This window comes from Ambystoma mexicanum, chromosome 8, assembly GCF_040938575.1.
Source record: "Ambystoma mexicanum isolate Mex_15411 chromosome 8, UKY_AmexF1_1, whole genome shotgun sequence".
Classification (NCBI taxonomy): Eukaryota; Metazoa; Chordata; class Amphibia; order Caudata; family Ambystomatidae; genus Ambystoma; species Ambystoma mexicanum.
The window spans coordinates 332,566,048-332,588,950 of record NC_090929.1 but is presented as its reverse complement, the minus strand read 5'-3'; the positions used below and the strand labels follow the sequence as shown (position 1 = coordinate 332,588,950).

Below are 22,903 nucleotides of genomic sequence, written 5' to 3'. Positions count from 1 at the left end.
TAATCACACAAAAGCTGCGTAGTATACAACAGCCAGCGCTGTTGGCGTTATCGTTGCTTCTCTGTGTGTCGGAATGCTACAGAGCTATATGCAAATGGGTAGCTGTGAGCCTGGGCGTTGTGCTTGATTGGCAATCTCTTAATATAACGCCTTCCTGGGAGGGGACTTAGTTCACAGCAGCGCTGCACAGCATTACCAAAGAATGCCAGATCACAGTGCTCGCAGGAGGGGCGGGGGAGGGGCAGGCGAAGGGGTGATTCATATATAGTCGTGCAGGCAGAGACCGCAGCATGCATCTATAAGGTGAGGCAGAGAAGAGGCTTTGGACCGCTCCTTCCAGGAAGCCACTAACATGGGGACCCTTGGCCTCCAAAGCTTATTATGCCTGCTCTCTGTGATGCTGTGCGGGGCTTCGACCACCTGCCCGGGTGAGTGACACTGGTATTTGCACCTGCATTATCGTTATTATTAACAGCAGTAGTGGAGCCGCAGCAGGAATGCTGCCACTACTACCCTCCCCCTACTACTAATAATATTAATAATAGTAAAAATAATACTAACATGTGGTGGTATCATTTGGGAGGAGGTGTTGTCGGGTGCAAAAGTTAGAATCTGGAAACCCAGATTGTATAAGCCTAACTTCTCCACTTGAACAAGCTGTGTGCTCCTGGTCTATTGTCTAAAATCTTTTGTCTAACACATTTGGAAGCGTCTAGAGGTGAGGCAGGGGCACTACATGCACACATCACACGTTTCTTGTTATTGTTCTTCTGATCAACTCTGCTTATTGTGCTTTTACAAGGTGCATCAAGGCCAAGACCCCCCATGGCCGGGCTCATCAGGGTCTTATGATAGATAGATATACAACCTGGAAACACCAGCACAGTGCCACATGCTTGTATGCAGTGTTCAAAGGAGACAGCAAGCCATCCAGATGATGAAGAACAGAAGCTCAAGAATGTTTTCCTCAGCTAAGGCCTGAGGCCCCTCATGACGCCCCTAACACCGCTGGTAGGGAGGATCCATTCCAAATAGCGGTCATCTAAGTCAGGGGTCTGCAGCCTCCCCAGGACTACCCAGATGTTTTGGACTAAAACTCCCATCAGCCCTAGCCAACATATTCAATTGTGAAGCATCATGGCAGTGATGGTCCACGCCATCTAGAGAGCCACATTCAATAAAACAAAAATGTCAATGCATACACAGCAATGTAAAAGTGCAAAGGCAGGAGCTCGTACGTTTTGGATAAAAAGCTATACTAAGCAAACATCCCGAGTCCAGATCAAGTCTCGAGTCGAGTGCGCCACCTGCACCATTGCCTGCAGTATTGCTTCTACTTCTTCTGGTGCATCGGGGGCGAGCCAGGTGAAGAAATGCCATCTGGCAAGGGTGTAGACGCCCTGGTTTTTTGTTGTGTGTAATTCTATGTCCGAAAGGGCGGCCTGCTAACCAGGCACCCCTTTCAGCAAACTCCAGGGAAAACCTCATAGTGTACACCTGGGTCCTGCTACACCAGTATTCTGATCTGCAGCGCCTGCTCTCCTGTGGCACAGAGCAGGTTCAGAGGTCACAGGTGCCTTCTGGACATACACCTCTGTCCCCAAACTACATAAGAAATCACCATCCTGGTTGCATTTATTCTCTTTAAATATAAGTCATACCTGAGTTGAGTTATGGGGGCTGGAATTTCTCATAAATATATACTGATTCAAGAGTAAGTCATGGAGGAGCCAAATATATATGTTAAATAAGGTTGGTGATAAACTGATCCCTCTGGAACCTCATAAAATGCATGTTCAGAATGTCACTGGAAAGACCCAATGTTAACCCTGGAGGCTCTATTACCCATGTAACAAGCCATCCAACTACACACATCATCCAATGCCCTCACCACCTTCCAGAAGCTTTTATCAATAGCTGAAGATCAAGGGTATCAAAGGCCGCCAACAAATAAATCTACATACACAAGCCCACATGGCCCCCATTGATAGTTCATAGATGTTCTCTTAGATTGACCAATAGCAACTCCATATCACTATGCAGGCGAAACCCTGGCCGTTCCCTACCCAGGACACACTATTCATCCATAAATGATTGAATTTGTATTGAAATCTTTTCCAGTATTTTCAGCAAGAATATAATTTTGTAATTGTATGTAAGTGGTGCTGTACCGGGTGTCTAAAGATGCTTAAAAAATGTAATGGAGTAGCCCAAGCCTTTTTTTTTAAAATCCTATGGGATTGTGTCATCTGTAAAGGAGAAATTATGTTGAGGATTGAAGCTAGAACTTCTGTGTTTTCTTTCACCACATAGGATGGACAGTCGGTATAAACCTACTAACAACCTTCATTACATCGTCTACAGACAGACACACAGAGGGCAAGATAGACAAAGAGAGAGAGAGGTCGAGAGAGGGACCCAAAAAGAGACTCTCAAACAGTGGGATAGATAGAAACACACAAACAGAGGGAGTATAGGAAATGGATATAGAGAGAGGGGGAGGGAGAGAGAAAGAGGCCAACACAGAGGAATGTTAGTGTAGTATTGTGGGCACTGTTCTCTCTGACTCATTGCAGTCCGGTACACATGAGCCCTCTCTTCCAGTCTCGACTGGTTTTTCTTTCTCTCTCTGTATTTCCCTCGATCTCTCTTTTTCTCCTTCTATCTCTCCCTCCCAAACCCTCTGTCACTATATTTATCTCTCCCTCTCTCTTTTGCTCTCTCTCTCATTCACACACCTCGACACACACACTGTTTCCCTCCCTTGCCTTTCTATGTCTCTACCCATCTCTGTCCCTGTCACTTAATCTCTACCTCTGTGTGTGTGCATGTCTCTCTCACTCTGCATCTTTCACTCTCTCTCTCTCTCAAAATATAAAATAACGTTATACATTATTTGCTATTGTACTCCTTTGAAATACTGATATGATAAAGATACATTGGACAAATAGCACCACTGAGGGTTGTTGGCTGGTTTGCATAAAAATCAAAAAGCATATCAGAAACATAAGAATTACCTCTGATATTTATATTTGACAAATATATCTGAGGCAAAAATAGTTGTATACTTAAGCCACTAAGTGCCACATAAACAATGAAATGGGTTCTAATTTTATTTTGTATTTCTCCCACCTTAACATTAAAGCATTTGCAGCCTTGGGCCAAACACACTCATTAGGACAGCCTCAGGATCTGGATGGGAGGATAAAATGGATGTGACATCTGTCGTTCTATTGAGATCAAAGGGCTGTCCTCGTCTTATTCTACCCACACTGAATATGAGGGGCTGAGTAGGGAAGCTGTGCACATGCCCACTCCCCAATGCACAGCCATCCATATTATATATGCTTGAGGGCGGAATTACTTCTTAAGATCAGGTTAGATCTATTACTGCTGAGGCAAATTGTCCACTCAAGATACAAGGACTCATGTAGAAATAGTATGTGCCAACGAATGTAATCATTCGTGCGTAGAGACAGGTTGGCTAAGTTCTCGAGATTCGTGAATAAGGAGTGTTGGCTGGAGTGGTGGATGCTTTCTGGGATCGCCTATCTTCTGGACACGAATGCCTTTTGGCCTGGGAAGTTGTGACTTTTCTTTGCAATTTGGCTCTCTTGGAGTGAAATATAATGCTGAAGTGTCCTAACCTCTTTTTTTCTTTATTTCCTTCCTTTTCTTTCTCTTTATCTCTTGCTTGTTTATCTCTTCTTTTCCTTGTCATTTTTAGTCTTTATAATTATCAATCAAATATGTAAATGTTTATTTATTGTACATTTTTGCATTTTGTGAAAAATCGAATTTATTTTTGGCTAAAACTTTATATATATATATATATGGGAAAACATTTGTCAGCCCCTAGACTGCGCTCTGCCTCATTATTGAGCTGGTGCTGTTGGGCTAGAGCGGGCTGGGCTCTAAAAATTGCAAAAGGGTGTCAGGAAAAAGGTGCAGGTAGGCAGATGAACAACACCTCCAACTTTAGCCAAAACTTGCCCAAGCACTCACGACCATGTACTAAGTTAAAAAATATTTTCCTTTATTTTATCAAAAGTTGTGCAAAACATCATAAAAGGCATACATAGCAATACCTGGTCAGACCAGGCATAAGGCACCACTCACCCCAATGGGTGGAAAACGCCACGCGTTCCGCTTGACTCGCGAGCTTCCTCAGGCTTGTAGTTGTTCCCAACTAGTGTGTTCTCGTGTTTATATTAACTCATAGGCCATGTCATGTGCTCCTCCCAACTGTTACTCACGTGTCACATGATACACAGTTCAAATTTTACTGAAAAAGAACTCTATGGTTCTGCATGACGGAAAATCCGCCATCTTGGAGTGACTAAAGTCTAATAGACCGTAGGTATAAATATATAAAGATAAAATACTGATAAACTATTTCAAATTGAACTAGCGTGTGTAAATAGCAGAGACAGGGGGAGTCAAACATGCCATGTCTGAGCAAGAGAAAATTTATATCAACTTAATGACGAGATCTCGCGCCAGTGCTCAATTGCAATATTTGTTGCCTCACCACGTGAGAAAAATTCTCCGCGGTGTGGCAAACAATACGCATGAAGGGGTGAGTACAGAAAAAACGAACACAGCCGCTACAGCCCAATATCAGTAATGCCAGCCCGCACAATGCATGAGAGAAGGGAATCTCCATCTATGTGGCAAGTGTACTCAACCAATAACGGGCTGGCCGCAATGCATGTTGGACCTACTAGTCCCTAACTCGCCAGGAAAATGCAAGTGTATATATTGGGGATTGAAGCGAAATCAGACAGAAATACAGACGCCTATCATCCCATATGGAGTAGTACAGTACTATAGATAGATATATACCTCAGTGTATTAATAAAGTGCTAGTGCAAGAATAAAGCAACATGATTTGAAGTTATTCGGACAGATGTCCAAATTGATGACTTTATTTAAAAAGGTTATTTATGCTACTCTGAGAGCACTGAGATTCAACAGAAATAGCGAGCAGAGTTCTCTCTGTCTCTAAGAGTACCCAGTCGTCTGTGAGCATTATGACTTAAAAGACATAGCGTACAGGATTCTCTCCCTCTAGGGATACCTCATATATCTCTGCCCACTTTCTCCCCATCTCCCAACACTATGCAACCGGTATACTGATACTGGGCAGTATTTCACTGAGTGATCAATTATACCATCTTTAGAATAGATGAGCATTCCGCCTGTCATATAAAGTGACATATGCATTTGATTAATTCTAAAAGTGCAAAGTGATACATATGTATATAAATTCATAGAAACATAACTGAAAATCAGATCACTACATGTTGACCCAGCATAAGATCAATTTTAAGAAACACTGTCCATGTGTTCTGTCCACATAAGAAACCAACCTAAATACATTACGAGGTTACTGTCTAAAATGAGTGGTATGCAGAAGGAAAGTGTAGCACAGATAACAGGCATTGCACTGAAGTATGGAACATTCCCTGATGTAAATAGCTTCTAGCACCTAATTAGTCATATGTAAAGACATATAGCTCCGAGTCCACATTTAAACCGTTAGGTTTTAAGGTGTCAAACCTACAGATTAGCTTGGCTTCTAGTTGGCGCAATTTGAGTTCCCTATTGCCCAACCTATTGTGTTGTGGTATATGTACTAAACCTACAAAACTCATCTCTGATGTATTTTTATTGTGTTTCTCACCAAAGTGTAGTGCTAAAGGCTGGGGTGGACTGGCCTATAGGGAACTCTGGAGATTTCCCGGTGGGCCACTGTACCCTGGGCCTCTTTTGTGTGCTATTTCCAAATTTTCTCATAGGAAAAGCATTGGAGTTGCTAAAAATGTGTCATATTGGGCCACTTTGCAAATTATTTCCAGGGCCTCTTTTGGTCCCCAATAATTATTTCCAGGGCCTCTTTTAGTTCCCAGTCCACCCCTGGCTAAAGGGTATGTCTGATCTCCATTTTTTATGGCTCTGTAATGTTGTAAAATACGCAGTTTTAGCGGGCCAATAGTAGATCCTATATAGTGTAACCCACAGCTGCATGTTATTGCATAAACCACAAACTTTGTAAGACAGGTTATTTTGTGCTTATACTTCCATTCTTGCCCATTGGCACTGATTGGAGAATTTCTCAAGACATATTTGCACATTTTGCATTTGTCACATTTTTTGAAACCTACATATTCATGTTTGTTAGGAATCCAGCTTGATGCAGAAACCTCGGTTATTACAGTGCTCGCTGCCAGTATATTTTTCAATGTCGGAGCTTTGCGAAAAGTCACACTGGGTATCTGTTCCAATACTTTACACAGGTCTTTGTCAGTGGTTAATATGGTCCAATGTCTGTGCATGATAGCCCTGATGTGTTTAGCTTGCTGGTTGTAACCTGTTATAAATCTTATCGTTTCATTTTTTGATTTAGGATGTTGTTTGAAGAGATCTCTTCTCGATTGTTTTTCAGCTTTGATAAAACATTCCATCACCGTACTTTTCGAGTATACCCTGTTCACAAATCTGTTGCCAATGTTTTTAGCTTCTTTTTGGAAATCTGCCTCGTTACTACATACTCTTTTCGCCCTAAGGAATTCTCCATAGGGTATAGATTTTTTGAGAGCTTTAGGGTGGTGACTACGAGCATGGAGCGTGGAGTTAGAACTGGTATCCTTCCTGTACAAGGTGGTAATGAGTTGGTTTTGCTCAATTTGCAAGGAAACATCCAAAAATACCAATGTGTTTTTACTGATAGTGCTTGTTAGCTTCAAATTTACAGGCCGATTCATGGAATCAACGTGCGCCGAAAAAAAGGCGCACGTGTGCGAAAACGTGCGATTTGCAGTGAAATAGCGAAAATCGCAGTGCAAATGCGATTATCGCAGTGCAAGTGCGATTATCGCACAGAAAACATTGCACATCAATTCATGGAAGTCCGTGCACGCGCAAAATGTGGGATGTGCGCTGAAAAAGTGCACGGCGCACGCTGGCGCACAGGTCATCGAACGCTGTGCGATAAGGCCACAGCGAATTCGCACATAGCGCGGCGCACATAACAAAAGTAGGCGTAACACGGGGCGTCACACGCAGAATGGGGAACAACTCGTGAAAATGTGGGCGTCACGGGGGAAGTACAGGAGGCAAATGCGCAGAACGCCCACACGCTCGCCTACAACACGTATTCATGGAATCGAATAGGGAAAAACAGCGCACGGCCAAAGACGCGCACAGGCCCATACATGTCCGCCACATGAAAGCAGGCGGTAGCGTTCCTGCGCAGGAAAAAAATGTGCGCCAAAGTCCTACACGCGCGAGAAGGCCCACACGCGATTGGGCCTGGGGGAGCGTGTGCGTGTATTTCAGGGGTGCGTGTGAAGTTCCACACGCGATTGGCCTGGGCGCGTGTATTTCAGGGGTGTGCGAGAAGTTTCTCACACGCGATTGGCCTGGGCGCATGTATTTCAGGGGCTCGCGGGTGTTTTCACATGCCATCGGGCCTGGGGGAGCGGGGTACGTGTATTCCAGGGGCTTGCGGGTGTTTACACATGCGATCGGGCCTGGGGGAGCGTGTGCGTGTATTTCAGGGGTGCGCGTGAAGTTCCACACGCGATTGGCCTGGGCGCGTGTATTTCAGGGGTGCGCGAGAAGCTTCTCACACGCGATTGGCCTGGGCGCGTGTATTTCAGGGGCTCGCGGGTGTTTTCACACGCGATCGGGCCTGGGGGAGCAGGGTACGTGTATTCCAGGGGCTCGCGGGTGTTTACACACGCGATCGGGCATGGGGGAGTGTGTGCGTGTATTTCAGGGGTGCGCGTGAAGTTCCACACGCGATTGGGCTGCGTGCGGGTATTTCAGGGGCTCGCAGGTGTTTTCACACGCGATTGGGCCTGGGGGAGCGGGGTACGTGTATTCCAGGGGTTCACGTGAAGTTTTTCACGCGATCGGGCCTGGGGGGGAGCGGGGTACCACTCACCGTCTGCCTTGCGTGTAGAAGAACGCGTAGCCAACACCCGCTGTGAAGTAATAGCGTGTGAACCCCAACGGATGGAAAACACACGCACCGCACGAAAAGCACGTACAGAGCAGTGTAAAGGCACGCAGGATCTCCAAGCCCTGACAGGGCAACGTCCTGGAAAAAAGACGCGCTTACGCTGTAAGGGCCTTTGGTCCAATGAAATCGCGTACGCGTGCTGACGCGCTTACGCGCTAAGGCCCTTTCCTCGAATTTCACGCTGACGTGCAGGATTTTCACGTGCCAAATCACTCCGTATCAAGCTGGCCATGCGAAAACACACGGAAGACCACGCTCCTGCCCAGAAGGCCGAATCACTGCCCCCCAGTGCCCCGAGCAGCCTCCCACGTGCCATCTGCTGCTGCCTGCCTGCCTGCCTGCTGCCACCGTGCCCTGCCATTTGGTGCCTGCACATCAGCCATCTGCAGGGGTCCAGTTGCTGTATCCACCCCTGCTGGAACAGAAGACTCCCGACTCGGGTAACATTGCTCCACAGCCCAGCCCCAGGACCCAGTTGCCCACCCACTCCTGCCCCTGGGGTTGCCATGTCGGGCACATCAACATCTGGCACCAGTGGCAACCCCCGGCCGCCTCGTAGAGGGGGGCCGGGGCCGCATGAGTTCCATCCAGATGAGGGTCCTGGAACGCGTACACCCAGCGCTCCACGCCCAGGTCCTTGAGAGGGAGACCCGTCTGGAGTTGAGCGGTAAGTGGCCAAGCATTGCTGTGTGAGACAGGGCATGTTGCAGTGTGCTGGTTGTCTGATACTTGCCTGCATGTGTGACATAGGCCATGTACGCATGTATGTGTGCAGGGACATCATGGTAATGCATGTGCGACCAGTAATGTGTGAACCGCACGGTTGTTGCATTTGTTTAAATGCGACATGGGGAACCCTATGCAGATTGCACACATGAGAGCATGGCAGTCTCTGTTCCTGGACATGGGTGGGGGTGAGGGATGGGTGCTGATGCCAGGTACATATATGGTATCCATGTCTGTGTGCCTGACCTGCGTGTCTGTGACTTGTGAATGCCATGGATGCATGACACATGTCTGTGACAATTTACAGATTCACTGATGCAGCCTCGTCATCCTTGTATGCACTGTGATTGGGGTGTACGGGGCCAGATGGATGTGACTGAGGTGAAGTGTGTGCATGTGATAGGCATGGCCCATGATGCATGTGGGTACCATTACATTGTATGTTTCAAGAGTCCATTGGACATGTATGGAAATATCCATGGCATGCACCATGACTGTCACTGTGTGTGTTTTGCCTGGACTGACACATGCGTTGTGGGGTGACATGATGGAAGTGTACTTTGACAGTGGCACTCATCTGCTATTGCTTCCTGTCTAAGGGACCATTGTACAGTACCCTGATGCTTGTGTTCTATGTCTCCCTCTACGCAGCGGCTAGTGAAGAAGAGGGCGGAGACGGCGCTGTGGAGCAAGGCGGCGGGGATGCCCCCACGGCTGCAGCGGAAGGGGTGGGTGAGCCCCCACAGGGCCCTGCTACGGGGGTAGACGGTGAGGAGCCATCCAGGTTGGTGGTTTCCACAGAGGAGGAGGAGGCCGCCACTGAGGCGCACATGGGGCCTGGTGGGGGCATCCCTGCTGGTGCAAGTGGTGCAGTCCAGGGGCAGGGGCAGGAGGCAGCACAGGTCACCGTGTAGGGGCCTGTGCATGTCGCTGTCCCTGACCCTGTGGGTGCACCACCATGCACCAGCAGGGATGCCCCGTCCCAGGCCCGTCCGCAGGTAGAGGGGATGTCCATGTCATCTGACTCCCCTCCACCTGCGGACGAGGGGACCCCTGGCCGTATGGAGAAGGTCCTGATTGGGGTCGCGATGCGCACGGCTGTGATTCGTGATGCCGTGCGTGCTTCCTAGGAGGAGCACGCACGTCATCACGAAGAGCACCGTGCCGACGTGGCCCAATTGGGATCGTCCATGTTCGGGGGTTTCCTGCATGTGTCGGCCAATCTGGCGGCCCTCTGCTCCTCTGTGGAGACTATACGCCAGTCGTTCTCCTTGCCGTCTTCTGGCCCAGATGCCACCAGGGCCCCCTGTGGATCTGCCCTGACCAATGCAGCCAGCTCGGTGGGGATCCCATCCCTGCCACAGTCGGGAGTCAGAGGTCCAGCAGGGGTGGACACCACAGCAACTGGACCCCAGCAGATGGAGGATGTGACGGCATCATCGGGCAGGGCACGTGCACGACGGCGACAGTGGTTTCCATCAGCCTGGATGCCGTCGTGCTGGCACAGGCAGTTGCGTCGGAGGCAGCAGCAGGCTCAACGTGGGAGGCATCATGGCTCGGGGCCATCAACATCAGGGGTGCAGGCATCGGCTGGAGGGCAGGAGAACCCTGGAATGGGAGTGGCTTCCCTGTGGGAGCGGTTGTGCCAGCAGATAGGTGCGGAGCGGCAGCGGGCAGAGGAGGAACGGCTCACAATGGTCAGGGCGGAGGACTCCATGCGGAGGGCGCTGAGGCGGGCTGAGTGCCTCGAGGGTCTTCGCAGGGAGTTGGAGCTGGACACTGCATTATCCCTGCAGGACCTCGGGGCCAGGGAACATGCCCGCCTCCAAGCCATTGAACAGGAGTTTGATGATGCCCTGGCCCATGACAACAACCAGTGAGCCGTCGGACTAGCCCGCTGCCTTTGTATATAGTTATATAGTTAGTGTTAGGTTTCCTTTAATTTTTTTTTTTATTTGGTTGCGATTGGACAATGCGCCACATTTTTGTATATAGTTCAGTTTTTAGTTAGTTGTCATAGTTAGGTTTCATTTGGTTGGGCTCATGGACCCGGGATTATCTTGTAAATAGTTCTTCAATGGATTTTTTTATTTTTTGGATTTCTTTCATGGACATTCATCTTCTTTTGGTTGTTTTGCTTTGTGGTCATTTCCATTCAAGTTGATTTTCAATACATTTTTATTTTCATCCTTCAATGTGTCGTATCATCTCATTGCTTTCATGCATGTCATGTTGGGTGTTTTAACATTCACTTGCAGCCATTATGTGTGACAGACATGTGTTCATTTGCATTATTTACATTGGGTGTGTAACATGTAATTGCCTTTGATATGTGGGTGGATGTGATAGTTGGTTGTGCCTTTTGGCAGGGGAGGATGGCCATTACGGACATGATTGGGGATTGTTGGGACCCAGGTGCAGGGGGGCATGGATGGGACATGGGCGAGGGCCTGGTGGAGGGTGCCCCTGCACTGCTGGGGGGTAGGGGGTGGGGAACATGAGTTGGACATGGGTGGGGGCCTGCTGGCAGGTGCCCCACAGTGCTGGGGGGTCGGGGTGGCGGGGAACATGAGTTGGACATGGGTGTGGGCCTGCTGGCAGGTGCCCCACAGTGCTGGGGGGTGGGGGTGGTGGGGAACATGAGTTGGACATGGGTGGGGGCCTGCTGGCAGGTGCCCCACAGTGCTCGGGGGTGGGGGTGGTGGGGAACATGAGTTGGACATGGGTGGGGGCCTGCTGGCAGGTGCCCTGCAATGCTGGGGGTGGGGGTGGTGGGAGACATGGGTGGGGGCCTGGTGGAGGGTGCCCTTGCACTGCTGGGGGGTGGGGGTGGTGGGGAACATGAGTTGGACATGGGTGGGGGCCTGCTGGCAGGTGCCCCGCAATTCTGGGGGTGGGGGTGCAAGGGGACATGAGTTGGTGATCATTAGTGCAAGGAGACATGTGCCTTTGCTGGGGGGCATGCCCATGTTGGGTGGGCTGCCTGCGGGACATGACCAGGGGTGCAGGTTAGTCCCCTGTGGTGTGGGCTGCCTGCAGGGGCCGTGGAGGGTGTACAGGGAACACCTGGGAGGACCCACACTGGCAAATCACATGTAGGACTCCCCGGCACCCCTGAAATACACGTACCCTGCTGAAATCGCGTGTAAAACTTTCCGTGCACCCCTGGTATACACGCACACGCTCCCCCAGGCCAGATCGCGTGTAAAACTTCGCGCGCACCCCTGAAATACACGCGCCCAGGGCAATCGCGTGTGGAACTTCTCGCGCACCTCTGAAATACACGCGCCCAGCCCAAACGCGTGTGGAACTTCTCGCGCACCCCTGAAATACACGCACATGCTCCCCCAGGCACGATCGCGTGTGAAACCACCCGCGAGCCCCTGTAATACATGCGCCCAGCCCAATCGCGTATGGAACTTCTCGCGCACCCCTGAAATACACACGCCCAGGCCAATCGCGTGTGAGAAGCTTCTCGCGCACCCCTGAAATACACGCGCCCAGGCCAATCGCGTGTGGAACTTCACGCGCACCCCTGTAATACACGCACATGCTTCCCCAGGCCAGATCGCGTGTAAAACTTCGCGCGCACACCTGAAATACACGCACACGCTCCCCCAGGCCCGATCGCGTGTAAAAACACCCGCGAGCCCCTGAAATACACGTACCCCGCTCCCCCAGGCCCGATCGCGTGTGAAAACACCCGCAAGTCCCTGAAATACACGCGCCCAGGCCAATCGCGTGTGAGAAGCTTCTCACGCACCCCTGAAATACACGCACCCAGGCCATTCGCGTGTGGAACTTCCCGCGCACCCCTGAAATACACGCGCCCAGGCCAATCGCGTGTGGAACTTCTCGCGCACCCCTGAAATACACGCACACGCTCCCCCAGGCACGGTCGCGTGTGAAACCACCCGCAAGCCCCTGTAATACACACGCCTAGCCCAATCGCATGTGGAACTTCCCGCGCACCCCTGAAATACACGCGCCCAGGCCAATCGCGTGTGGAACTTCCCCCGCACCCCTGAAATACACGCGCCCAGGCCAATCGCGTGTGGAACTTCCCGCGCACCCCTGAAATACATGCGCCCAGGGCAATCGCGTGTGGAACTTCCCGCGTACCCCTGAAATACACGCACCCAGGCCATTCGCGTGTAGAACTTCCCGCGCACCCCTGAAATACACGCACGCAGCCCAATCGCGTGTGAAACTTCCCGCGCACCCCTGAAATACACACACGCAGCCCAATCACGTGTGAAAGTTCCCGCGCACCCCTGAAATACACGCACGCAGCCCAATCGCGTGTGGAACTTCCCGCGCACCCCTGAAATACACGTGCCCAGGGCAATCGCGTGTGGAACATCCCGCGCACCCCTGAAATACACGCGCCCAGGCCAATCGCGTGTGGAACTTCCCGCGCATCCCTGAAATACACGCACCCAGGGCAATCGCGTGTGGAACTTCCCGCGCACCCCTGAAATACACGCACCCAGGCCATTCGTGTGTAGAACTTCTCGCGCACCCCTGGAATACACGCACCCAGGCCATTCGCGTGTAGAACTTCTCGCGCACCCCTGGAATACACGCACCCAGGCCATTCGCGTGTAGGACTTCTCGCGCACCCCTGAAATACACGCACACGCTCCCCCTGGTCCGATCGCGTGTGAATCTTCTCGCGCACGCGTGTTCCCGACACCCGTAATACGCGTTCCCCGCTTTTGCCAGTCCGGTAAACTGGTACAGTGTTGGCGCAGCCCTTTGCGATGGTTTTGCGATCTTGATGGCTTTTCCTTGCGCGAGGGCGTTCTTGGGGGCGTAACTGGCGCTGCTGCAGGGTCGCTGCGCCACTCTGCGCCACGTCTGCTTTTGGAGGCGAGAATCCATGAATACGCTGTGCGCGGGAATTGGTTTTATCGCACGCGGTTGGCGCAGACATTCGCACGGGCACGCTGTGCGCCACTTTTGAGAGGAATTACGTGAATCGGCATGTTAATGCGTTCGAATTCAGAATAATGATGTACTTCCCTAATTCTTTTTCTGTTCCATCCCATATCAGGAACAAATCATCGATAAATCGATACCACATGACTATGTGTTTGGTAAACTCTTCCAGCTCCTCACTCCATGCCACTGTCGTTAGAGATTGGCGTAGGTTGGCGCCATACAGGACCCCATTGCTGTGCCCTGGGTTTGTCTATAAATGACATCATTTTAGAGGAAAAAATTCTGTTCCAGGCAGAATTTCAACATATCTAGCAACATCTTATTGTGTTGGCGGTAGCTAACAGATCTGCTATCCAGAAAGTGACGGCATGCATTTAAACCATGTTGGTGCTGTATAGACGTATAAAGGGACACTACATCTAAGGAGACAAGAAAATAATTAGGCTCCCAATTGACCTCATTTAATTTTAACAGGAGCTCTGATGTGTCCCGAATGTATGAGTTTAGGCTTAGCACAAATGGCTGGAGGAAGTGATCAAGGAATTTGGAGGTGTTTTCCAGAAGGCTGCCAATTGAGGACACTATTGGGCGTCCTGGAGGGTCTATTTGGGTTTTATGAATTTTAGGGTTGAAGTAGATTAGCGGGGTTATTGGGTGAGCATTCTTCAAGAAATGGTATTCATCATCATTTAACAGTTCTTCTTCACACCAATGGAACAGCAATTCATAATATTCTCTATTGGTGATCCCCAAAATTGATTTTTCTGCTAGTTCATAACAAGAAGTGTCACTAAGTTGTCTGTTTGCTTCTTTGACGTAGCTGCTACTATCCATGACAACTATGCTCCCTCCTTTATCCGAGGGTCGAATGACTATGTTATGATCATTTTTCAATGTTTCCAGGGCTTTTATTTGTGTGGGATTAAGGTTTTTAGATCCCATGTCGACAAAGCCGGACAGGCCTTTAAGATCTTTCATCACCAGTTTTTCAAAGACATCTATAGGGCTGCATTCTATATTTGGGCAGAAAACTTTGGCTTGAATTTACTAAAGCAAGTCATATTGGTGTTAATACCATATCGTTCTGCCAGTATGTTGTCGTCCATAGTTTCTGTGTGTATATCAACAGAATTGGGATTAGACTGCAGTTCATCTATACCGATTAAGGTGGCCAGATCTTTCTTTGATAGAATGGAGGCAATTTCTGTATTAGAGTCTTTCTTCTGTGTTTTATGCCCAACTTGTGTGGAGAAAAACTTGATGAGTTTCAGTTTGCACGTGAATTTGAAGAGATCTATTCTGGCAGATGTATAATCATAAGCGTAGTTTGGGCTATAAGATAGTCCTAATGATAGGACTGATATTTCCTTCTGGGTGAGGCTTCTAGCTGAAATATTGAATATTTTTAGTTGTTCAAATTCTTGCCTCTCGGTCTCCCCCTATGTTTGTTCCCAGATCTTGTGGCCCTTCCAATTTGATCTTCCCCGCTTTGCACGTCCTCTTCCTGTCTTTCCTCTTCATCCTCTTCCTCGACCGGCTGATTGGCCTCGTCCTCTTTTGTCCATTCTGCTGTCCATATGGAGCAGCTTGAATTCGTCTAAAAAGTTCAGCTTTTTTGCTGATTGTGCTCCTTCAGAATCTGAAACATCAATTTCCGAACTGCTGGGGTCATCTACAAATGCTTCATTTTGTTTTGTAGGGGGATTTTTCTGTTCCATCCTTGCTTTTATGGGCCCATCGAACCTCTTGGCAAAGGTGTATATTCTTCCTTGCTCATAATCCAGCCTGCCTCTTTTAAATTTGAGCTGCTTCTTTGTTCTTAATTCTCCTTTGAATCTTTCTAGATTCTCTTCCAGTCTCGTCATACGCTTTTTGCATTCATCCCCATCTTCTGAGGTGAATGATAGTTCTTCCATGGTTTCTATTTCTTTCATTAGTTTGGTTCTATCTAATTTGGCGTATTTTATCAGGCTTTCAATCATTCGAAATGAGCAAGTATTCGTGTGGGTTGTCCATTCTTCTATTAATTGCGGATCCATATCTTCAAATGTGGGTATTGTAAGAATTCTAAATCCCCTCAGTATCCGCTGTGCTTCTAGATATATCTGTAGAGGCATGGCTTCCCACCATTTAGAGATCTCCTTTTTCTTTATCCTTTCCAATTTGTCAAGTTTCTGCTGCACTGTAAGACTTGCTGGTAGACTATTGTCATTAGAGATGCCAGTTGTAGTTTTGTCTTGATCAAACAAGATTAGCGCCGCCGCTATTCGTTTTTCTCTACCTGGTCTGCCATTTTTTAGGTTCCACTAGTGATTAGTGGTACCTCAGGTGTATGCTATAATGTTGCACTCAAAACTTAGTAAAAAACTGGGTGGTAAGACAAATAATAGTTGAATAAATGTCTTTGGGCTTCATTACACGGTAGGCGGTAAGGGTTTACCGGTACCGGTATTTTACCGGTACCGGTAAATCCTTACCGCCTTACTACGAGGTCCCTTTGTGGGTGGGAATTTAACGGCTGCTTTTTGCAAGCGTTAAAAATCCAACCCGCAAAGGGACCAGGGAGCTAATTACAGCACCGCAATTTGCGGTACCATAATTAGCGCCTTCCCCATTCCCATTATGCCCTATGGGGCAAAAATGGGAATGGTGAAGGGCAATGGAGGAAGGAGGAATTACCGCCTTCCCAACCTGGGAATAGGGCGGTAATTCCCCTTTCCTCCAAGGCGGTACCGGTAAATTACCGGCATGAACCATGGCGCTAACAGCGCCATGGTTTACCGCCTACCGTGTAATGAGGCCCTTTGTCTTATCCTGCTCTGCACACAGACTTCTGTGGTAGCTCTCCCAGGTGGTCTGCCCCTCAATAATGTAAAAGAGATGAGCAAAAAATGGCTCTCTCTTTATAGTTGCAACATTAGAGGGACGCTCAACCGTGATTATTATGATGCTGAGAATGTCACTGTATATTATACATTTGTATGTCACGGGAGGCGGCTGCAGTAAACTATTATGTGGGAAAACATTTATCAGCCCCTAGACTGCGCTCTGCCTCATTATTGAGCTGGTGCTGTTGGGCTAGAGCGGGCTGGGCTCTAAAGATTCAAAAGAATGCCAAGGACAGATTTGCACTTTATCTCCATTTCTGCACTTTTTCTCTCAAGATGCATTTGCATTTTTTGGTGAGCTAGGGACTAGCAGGCCCATAATGCACTGCATATAGCCCTATGGTATATGGAGATATATATGTCATGGCCCAGTGGGGTCCTTCTCTCACTTTCTACACATTGTGCAGGCGGACACTGCTGAAATTGAGCTGTGGCAGCTGCAGCCGTTTTTGTGCACTCACTCCATCATGCGGATTGTTTGCCTCACTGTGGAGAATTTTACTCTCAAGGTGAGGTAACAAATATTATAACTGCGCACTGGCGTGAAATCTCGTTATGATGTTGGTATACCTTATCATCGCACTGGCTTGTGGTTTGGACTCCTATCATACCTGCTGCTCGCGCGTAATAGCTAATTATCCAGTTGGCTTTTGAGTATTTGAATTCCACAACATATACACCCATGCTCCATTTAATAATGGACACTTCAAGATGGCGGATTTACCACCACACTGAACCATAGAGTTTGTTTCCAGTTAATTCAATCTGGCGATCACATGATGCGTGAATGGCAGCTGGGAGGAGCCCACCACATGGCTTGCGAGGCTATTTATAAACGAGAAAACATTAGTTGGGAACAACTACAAGCCTGAGGAAGCTTGCAAGTCGAGCGGAACGCGTGGCGTCTTTTCCACCCGTTAGGGTGAGTGCTGCTTCATGCCTGGTCTGACCAGGTACTGTCATGTATGCTTTTTACTGAATATTTGCACTACTTGTGATTAATAAAGGAACAATACATTTTTTAAACTCAGTAATTGGTCGTGAGTGCTTGGGCAAAGTTTTGGCTAAAGTTGGAGGTACTGTGTATCTGCCATCCTGCATCTGTCCTTGACATTCTTTTGAATCTTCAGAGCCTAGCCCAATAGCACCAACTCAACAATGAGGCAGAGCGTAGTCTAGGGGCCAACAACTGTTTTCCTAAGATACTAGTTTACTGCTGCTGCCTCCCGTGATAAACTATTGTAGAGATACAGTGACATTTTCGGCACCATCATAATCACGGTTGAGCGTCCCTCTAATGTGGTAAATACCAAAAGAGAGTCATTTACTACTCAGCTCTATAACATTATTGAGGGGCAGACCACCTGGGAGAGCCACCACAGAAGTCTGTGTGTAGAGCTGGATAAGACAAAGATATTTATCTATTCATCATCCGTCCTATCACCCAGTTATTTACTGAGTTTTCAGTGCAAACTCATAGCATACACCTTGGAAGTCACTACTTTATAGTGTAACCCAAGATATGGCAGACCGGATAGAAGCAAAACGGATTGCAGCAGCATTGTTCCTGTTTGATCAAGATAAGGCAACAACTGGTATTACTAATGACAACAGTCTACCAGCAAGTCTTACAGTGCAACAAAAACTTGACAAATTGGAAAGGATTAAGAAAAAGGAGATCTCTAAATGGTGGGAGGCCATGACCCTACAGATGTATCTAGAAACACAGAGCATACCAAGGGGATTAAGAATTCTAACAATACCTACGTTCGAAGATATGGATCCGCTATTAATAGAAGAATGGACAACCCACACGAATACTTGCTCATTTCGAATGATTGAAAGCCTTATCAAATATGCCAAATTGGATAAAATAAAATTAATGAAAGAAATAGAAACCATGGAAGAACTGTTATTTGCTTCAGAAGATGGTGATGAATGCAAAAAGCGTATGTCGAGACTGGAAGAGAATCTGGAAAGATTTGAAGGAGAATTACGAACAAGGAAACAGCTCAAATTTAAAAGAAACCGGCTGGACTATGAGCAAGGCAGAATATACACCTTTGCCAAGAGATTTGACGGGCCCATAAAAGCAAGAATGGAACAACAGAATCCCCAAATGGCACAAAACAAAGCATCTGTAGAGGATCCTAGCAGTTCAGAGGTTGTCCTTTCAGAATCAGAAGGTGCACAATCAACAAAAAAGTTGAATTTTTTAGACAAGTTCAAGCGGCTCCATATGGACAGCAGAATGGACAAGAGAGGACGAGGCCAATCAGCCGGTCGAGGAAGAGGACCAAGAGGAAAGACGGCAAGAGGGCAACCAGGCGGGGCAGCCGGGCTAAGCGCGTAAGATCAAATTGGAAGAGCAACAAGATCTGGGAACAAACAAAAGGTGAAACCGAGAGGCAAGACCACGAACAGTTAAAAATATTTAACATTTCAGCGAGAAGCCTCACCCAGATAAAAACATCAGTACTATCATTAGGACTATCGTATAGCCTAACCTATGCCTATGACTACACGTCTGCCAGAATAGATCTCTTTAAATTTACGTGAAAACTAAAGCTCACCAAATTTTTCTCAACTCAAGTTGGGCATAAAACAAAGAAGAACGATTCAGACACAGAAATTCCCTCCCTTCTATCAGAAAAAGATCTAGTTGCCTTATTCTGTGTAGATGAATTGTACTCTAATCCCAATTCTGTGAATACACACACAGAGACAATGGATGACAATACGTTGGCGGAACGACATGGTATTAACACCAACATGAGCTGTTTCAGCAAATTCAAGCCCAAATCAACCTTCTGCCCCAACATTGAATGCAGCCTCATCGGCATTTTTGAAAAACTGGTGATGAGAGATCTTAAAGGCCTATCAAGTTCCATCAACATGGGATCCAAAAACCTCAATTCCACACACATATGTGCGCTGGATACATTGAAAAAAGATTACAACATAGTAATTCGACCCTCAGATAAGGGAGGGAGTATAGTCGTCATGGACAGTACCAGCTATCTTAAAGAAGCCAAAAGACAACTTGATGACACATCATGTTATGAACCAGCAGACAAATCGATCTTAGCAATTACCAACAACGAATATTATGAACTACTGTTCCATTGGTGTGAAGAAGATTTGTTAAATGCGGATGAATATCACTTTTTAAAGAATGCTCACCCCATTACCCCATTGATCTACTTCAATCCAAAGATTCACAAGACTCTAATAGATCCTCCAGGACGTCCTATTGTATCTTCAATAGGCAGTCTTTTGGAAAATACTTCTAGGTTTTTGGATCATTTCCTCCAGCCATTTTTGTTAAGCCTAAACTCATACATTTGAGATACATCAGACCTCCTACTGAAACTGAATGAAGTCAACTGGGAGCCTAATTACTTTCTGGTCGCCCTAGACGTGGTGTCCATACAGCACCAACATGGATTGAATGCATGCTGTCACTTTCTAGACAGCAGATCAGTGAGCTATCGTCAGCATAATAAGATATTGTTAGAAATGCTGACATTCTGCCCGGAACACAATTATTTCCTGTACAATGATGTAATATACAGACAAACCCAGGGCACTGCAATGGGGTCTTGCATGGCGCCCACCTACGCTAACCTCTATATGGGATGGTGGGAAACGAGAGTGGCATGGAGTGAGGAGCTGGAAGCATTGACTAAACATATTGTAATGTGGCATCGATTTATTGATGACCTGTTTCTAATATGGGATGGAACTGAGAAAGAATTAGAGAAGTGCATTACCATTTTAAATTCTAATGCATTAAATCTAAAGTTAACTAGTACCATTAGCAAAGAAGCATTGGTATTTTTGGATGTTTCGCTATGCATCAATCAAAATGAGTTAACAACTACCTTGTATAGAAAAGAAACCATCTCTAACTCCACGCTCCATGCTCGCAGCCACCACCCTACAGCTCTCAAAAAATCTATACCCTATGGAGAGTTCCTTAGGGCAAAAAGAGTGTGTAGCAAAGAGGCAGACTTTCAAAAAGAAGCGAAAAATATTGGAAACAGATTTGTTGACAGAGGATATTTGAAAAGTACAGTGACAGAATGCTTCAATAAGGCTGATAAACTATCTAGGAGAGATCTGTTTAAACCAAATCCTAAACCAAAAAATGAAACGATAAGATTCATAACAGGCTATAACCAGCAAGCCAAACATATCAGAGCGATTATGCATAGACATTGGAATATATTAACAACAGACAGAGATTTATGCAAAGTATTGGAGTTGAAACCTAGTATGACTTTTCGCAAAGCTCCAACGTTGAAAAATATTTTGGCACCAAGCACTGTGATAACCAACGTGACATCACCTAGTTGGTTTCCAGACAATCGTGAACTTGCGGGTTTCAAGAAATGTGGCAAATGTAAGATGTGCAAACATGTCTCCAAAGACTCTCCAATTAGTGCCAATGGTATACATTGGAAATACAAGCAGAAAATAACATGTCTTACCAAGTTTGTAGTTTATGCAATTACATGCAGTTGTGGGTTATACTACATAGGATCCACCATAGGTCCACTCAAACTGCATGTTCTGCAACACTACAGAGCTATTAAGAATGGAGATCCGACATACCCACTGGCGGTACACTTTGGTGAGAAGCACAACAAGAATGTATCAGAAATGAGTTTTGTGGCTTTAGCACATATACCACTACACAAAAGGCTGGGTAACAGAGAACTTAAGTTACGCCAACTAGAAGCAAAGCTTATTTGTAAATTTGACACCCTAAAACCCAATGGCCTGAATGTGGATTCAGAGTTATATGTCTTTTTATATGACTAATTATGTACCATTAGCCAACCACATCAGTCATCTCTCTTCTCTTTCTGATTGTTTGACTCTTAACCTTCACCATTGAAGTCATCTGTGCCATTTGCATACTTTAAATCTAAGAAACAAATGTCTGTTATCTTTATGCACTAGATGCCAAGTGTCTTTAAAACAATTCCGGATGTATATGCTAAATTTATATACCTTTTAGAGCAACTTTATGCTAGCCTAAAATGCACTGATTTTGTATACATAATTTTATAATCTCGTTTTTATGTATATTTTATTATACATTACATACTTGTATCATCTTGCACTTTAAGAATGAACTAACCAATTATGACACTTCACATGTTAGGTTAGACGTTCATTGGAACCTATTGCCTATAGAATTGATGATCCAGGATCATGTTGCTTAGTTTTAGTGAGCCTGTCACACAGTGTTCGGAGATATTCAGGAGACCTGTCCAAAGAGGCAATTTAGGCCTTTTTAATGTTGCATTAGCACTTTATATATGCACTGAGATTGTGATTATCATTAGTACTGTATTATCCCACAAGGGACGATATGCATTTGCACTTTATCTCCATTTCTGCACTTTTTTTCTCAAGATGCATTTGCATTTTTTGGTGAGCTGGGGACTAGCAGGCCCATAATGCACTGCGTATAGCCCTATGGTATATGGAGATATATATGTTACGCCCCAGTGGGGTCCTTCTCTCCCTTTCTACACATTGTGCAGGCGGACACTGCTGAAATTGAGCTGTGGCAGCTGCAGCCGTTTTTGTGCACTCACTCCATCATGCGGATTGTTTGCCTCACCGTGGAGAATGTTTCTCTCAAGGTGAGGTAACGTGAAATCTCGTTATGATGTTGGTATACCTTATCGTCGCACTGGCTTGTGGTTTGGACTCCTTCCATACCTGCTGCTCGCGCGTAATAGCTAATTATCCAGTTGTCTTTTGAGTATTTGAATTCCACAACATATACACCCATGCTCCATTTAATAATGGACACTTCAAGATGGCGGATTTACCACCACACTGAACCATAGAGTTTGTTTCCAGTTAATTCAATCTGGCGATCACATGATGCGTGAATGGCAGCTGGGAGGAGCCCACCACACGGCTTGCGAGGCTATTTATAAACGAGAAAACATTATTTGGGAACAACTACAAGCCTGAGGAAGCTTGCAAGTCGAGCGGAACGCGTGGCGTCTTTTCCACCCGTTAGGGTGAGTGCTGCTTCATGCCTGGTCTGACCAGGTACTGTCATGTATGCTTTTTACTGAATATTTGCACTACTTGTGATTAATAAAGGAACAATATATTTTTTAAACTCAGTAATTGGTCGTGAGTGCTTGGGCAAAGTTTTGGCTAAAGTTGGAGGTACTGTGTATCTGCCATCCTGCATCTGTCCTTGACATTCTTTTGAATCTTCAGAGCCTAGCCCAATAGCACCAACTCAACAATGAGGCAGAGCGCAGTCTAGGGGCCAACA

The 22,903-nt window shown here is 46.8% G+C and overlaps 1 protein-coding gene across 1 annotated transcript in view; it reads left to right on the top strand.

Moving 5' to 3' along the window:
• Window positions 1-272: 272 nt before the first annotated feature.
• The window catches only part of LOC138471899 (ficolin-1-like), a 499,560-nt gene continuing 476,929 nt past the window's right edge, over window positions 273-22,903 (top strand). The window contains exon 1 of the mRNA XM_069609760.1: window positions 273-428. Coding sequence (XP_069465861.1) covers window positions 353-428 — 76 coding nt within the window. The 5' untranslated portion in view covers window positions 273-352. The remainder of the gene's footprint in view (window positions 429-22,903) is intronic.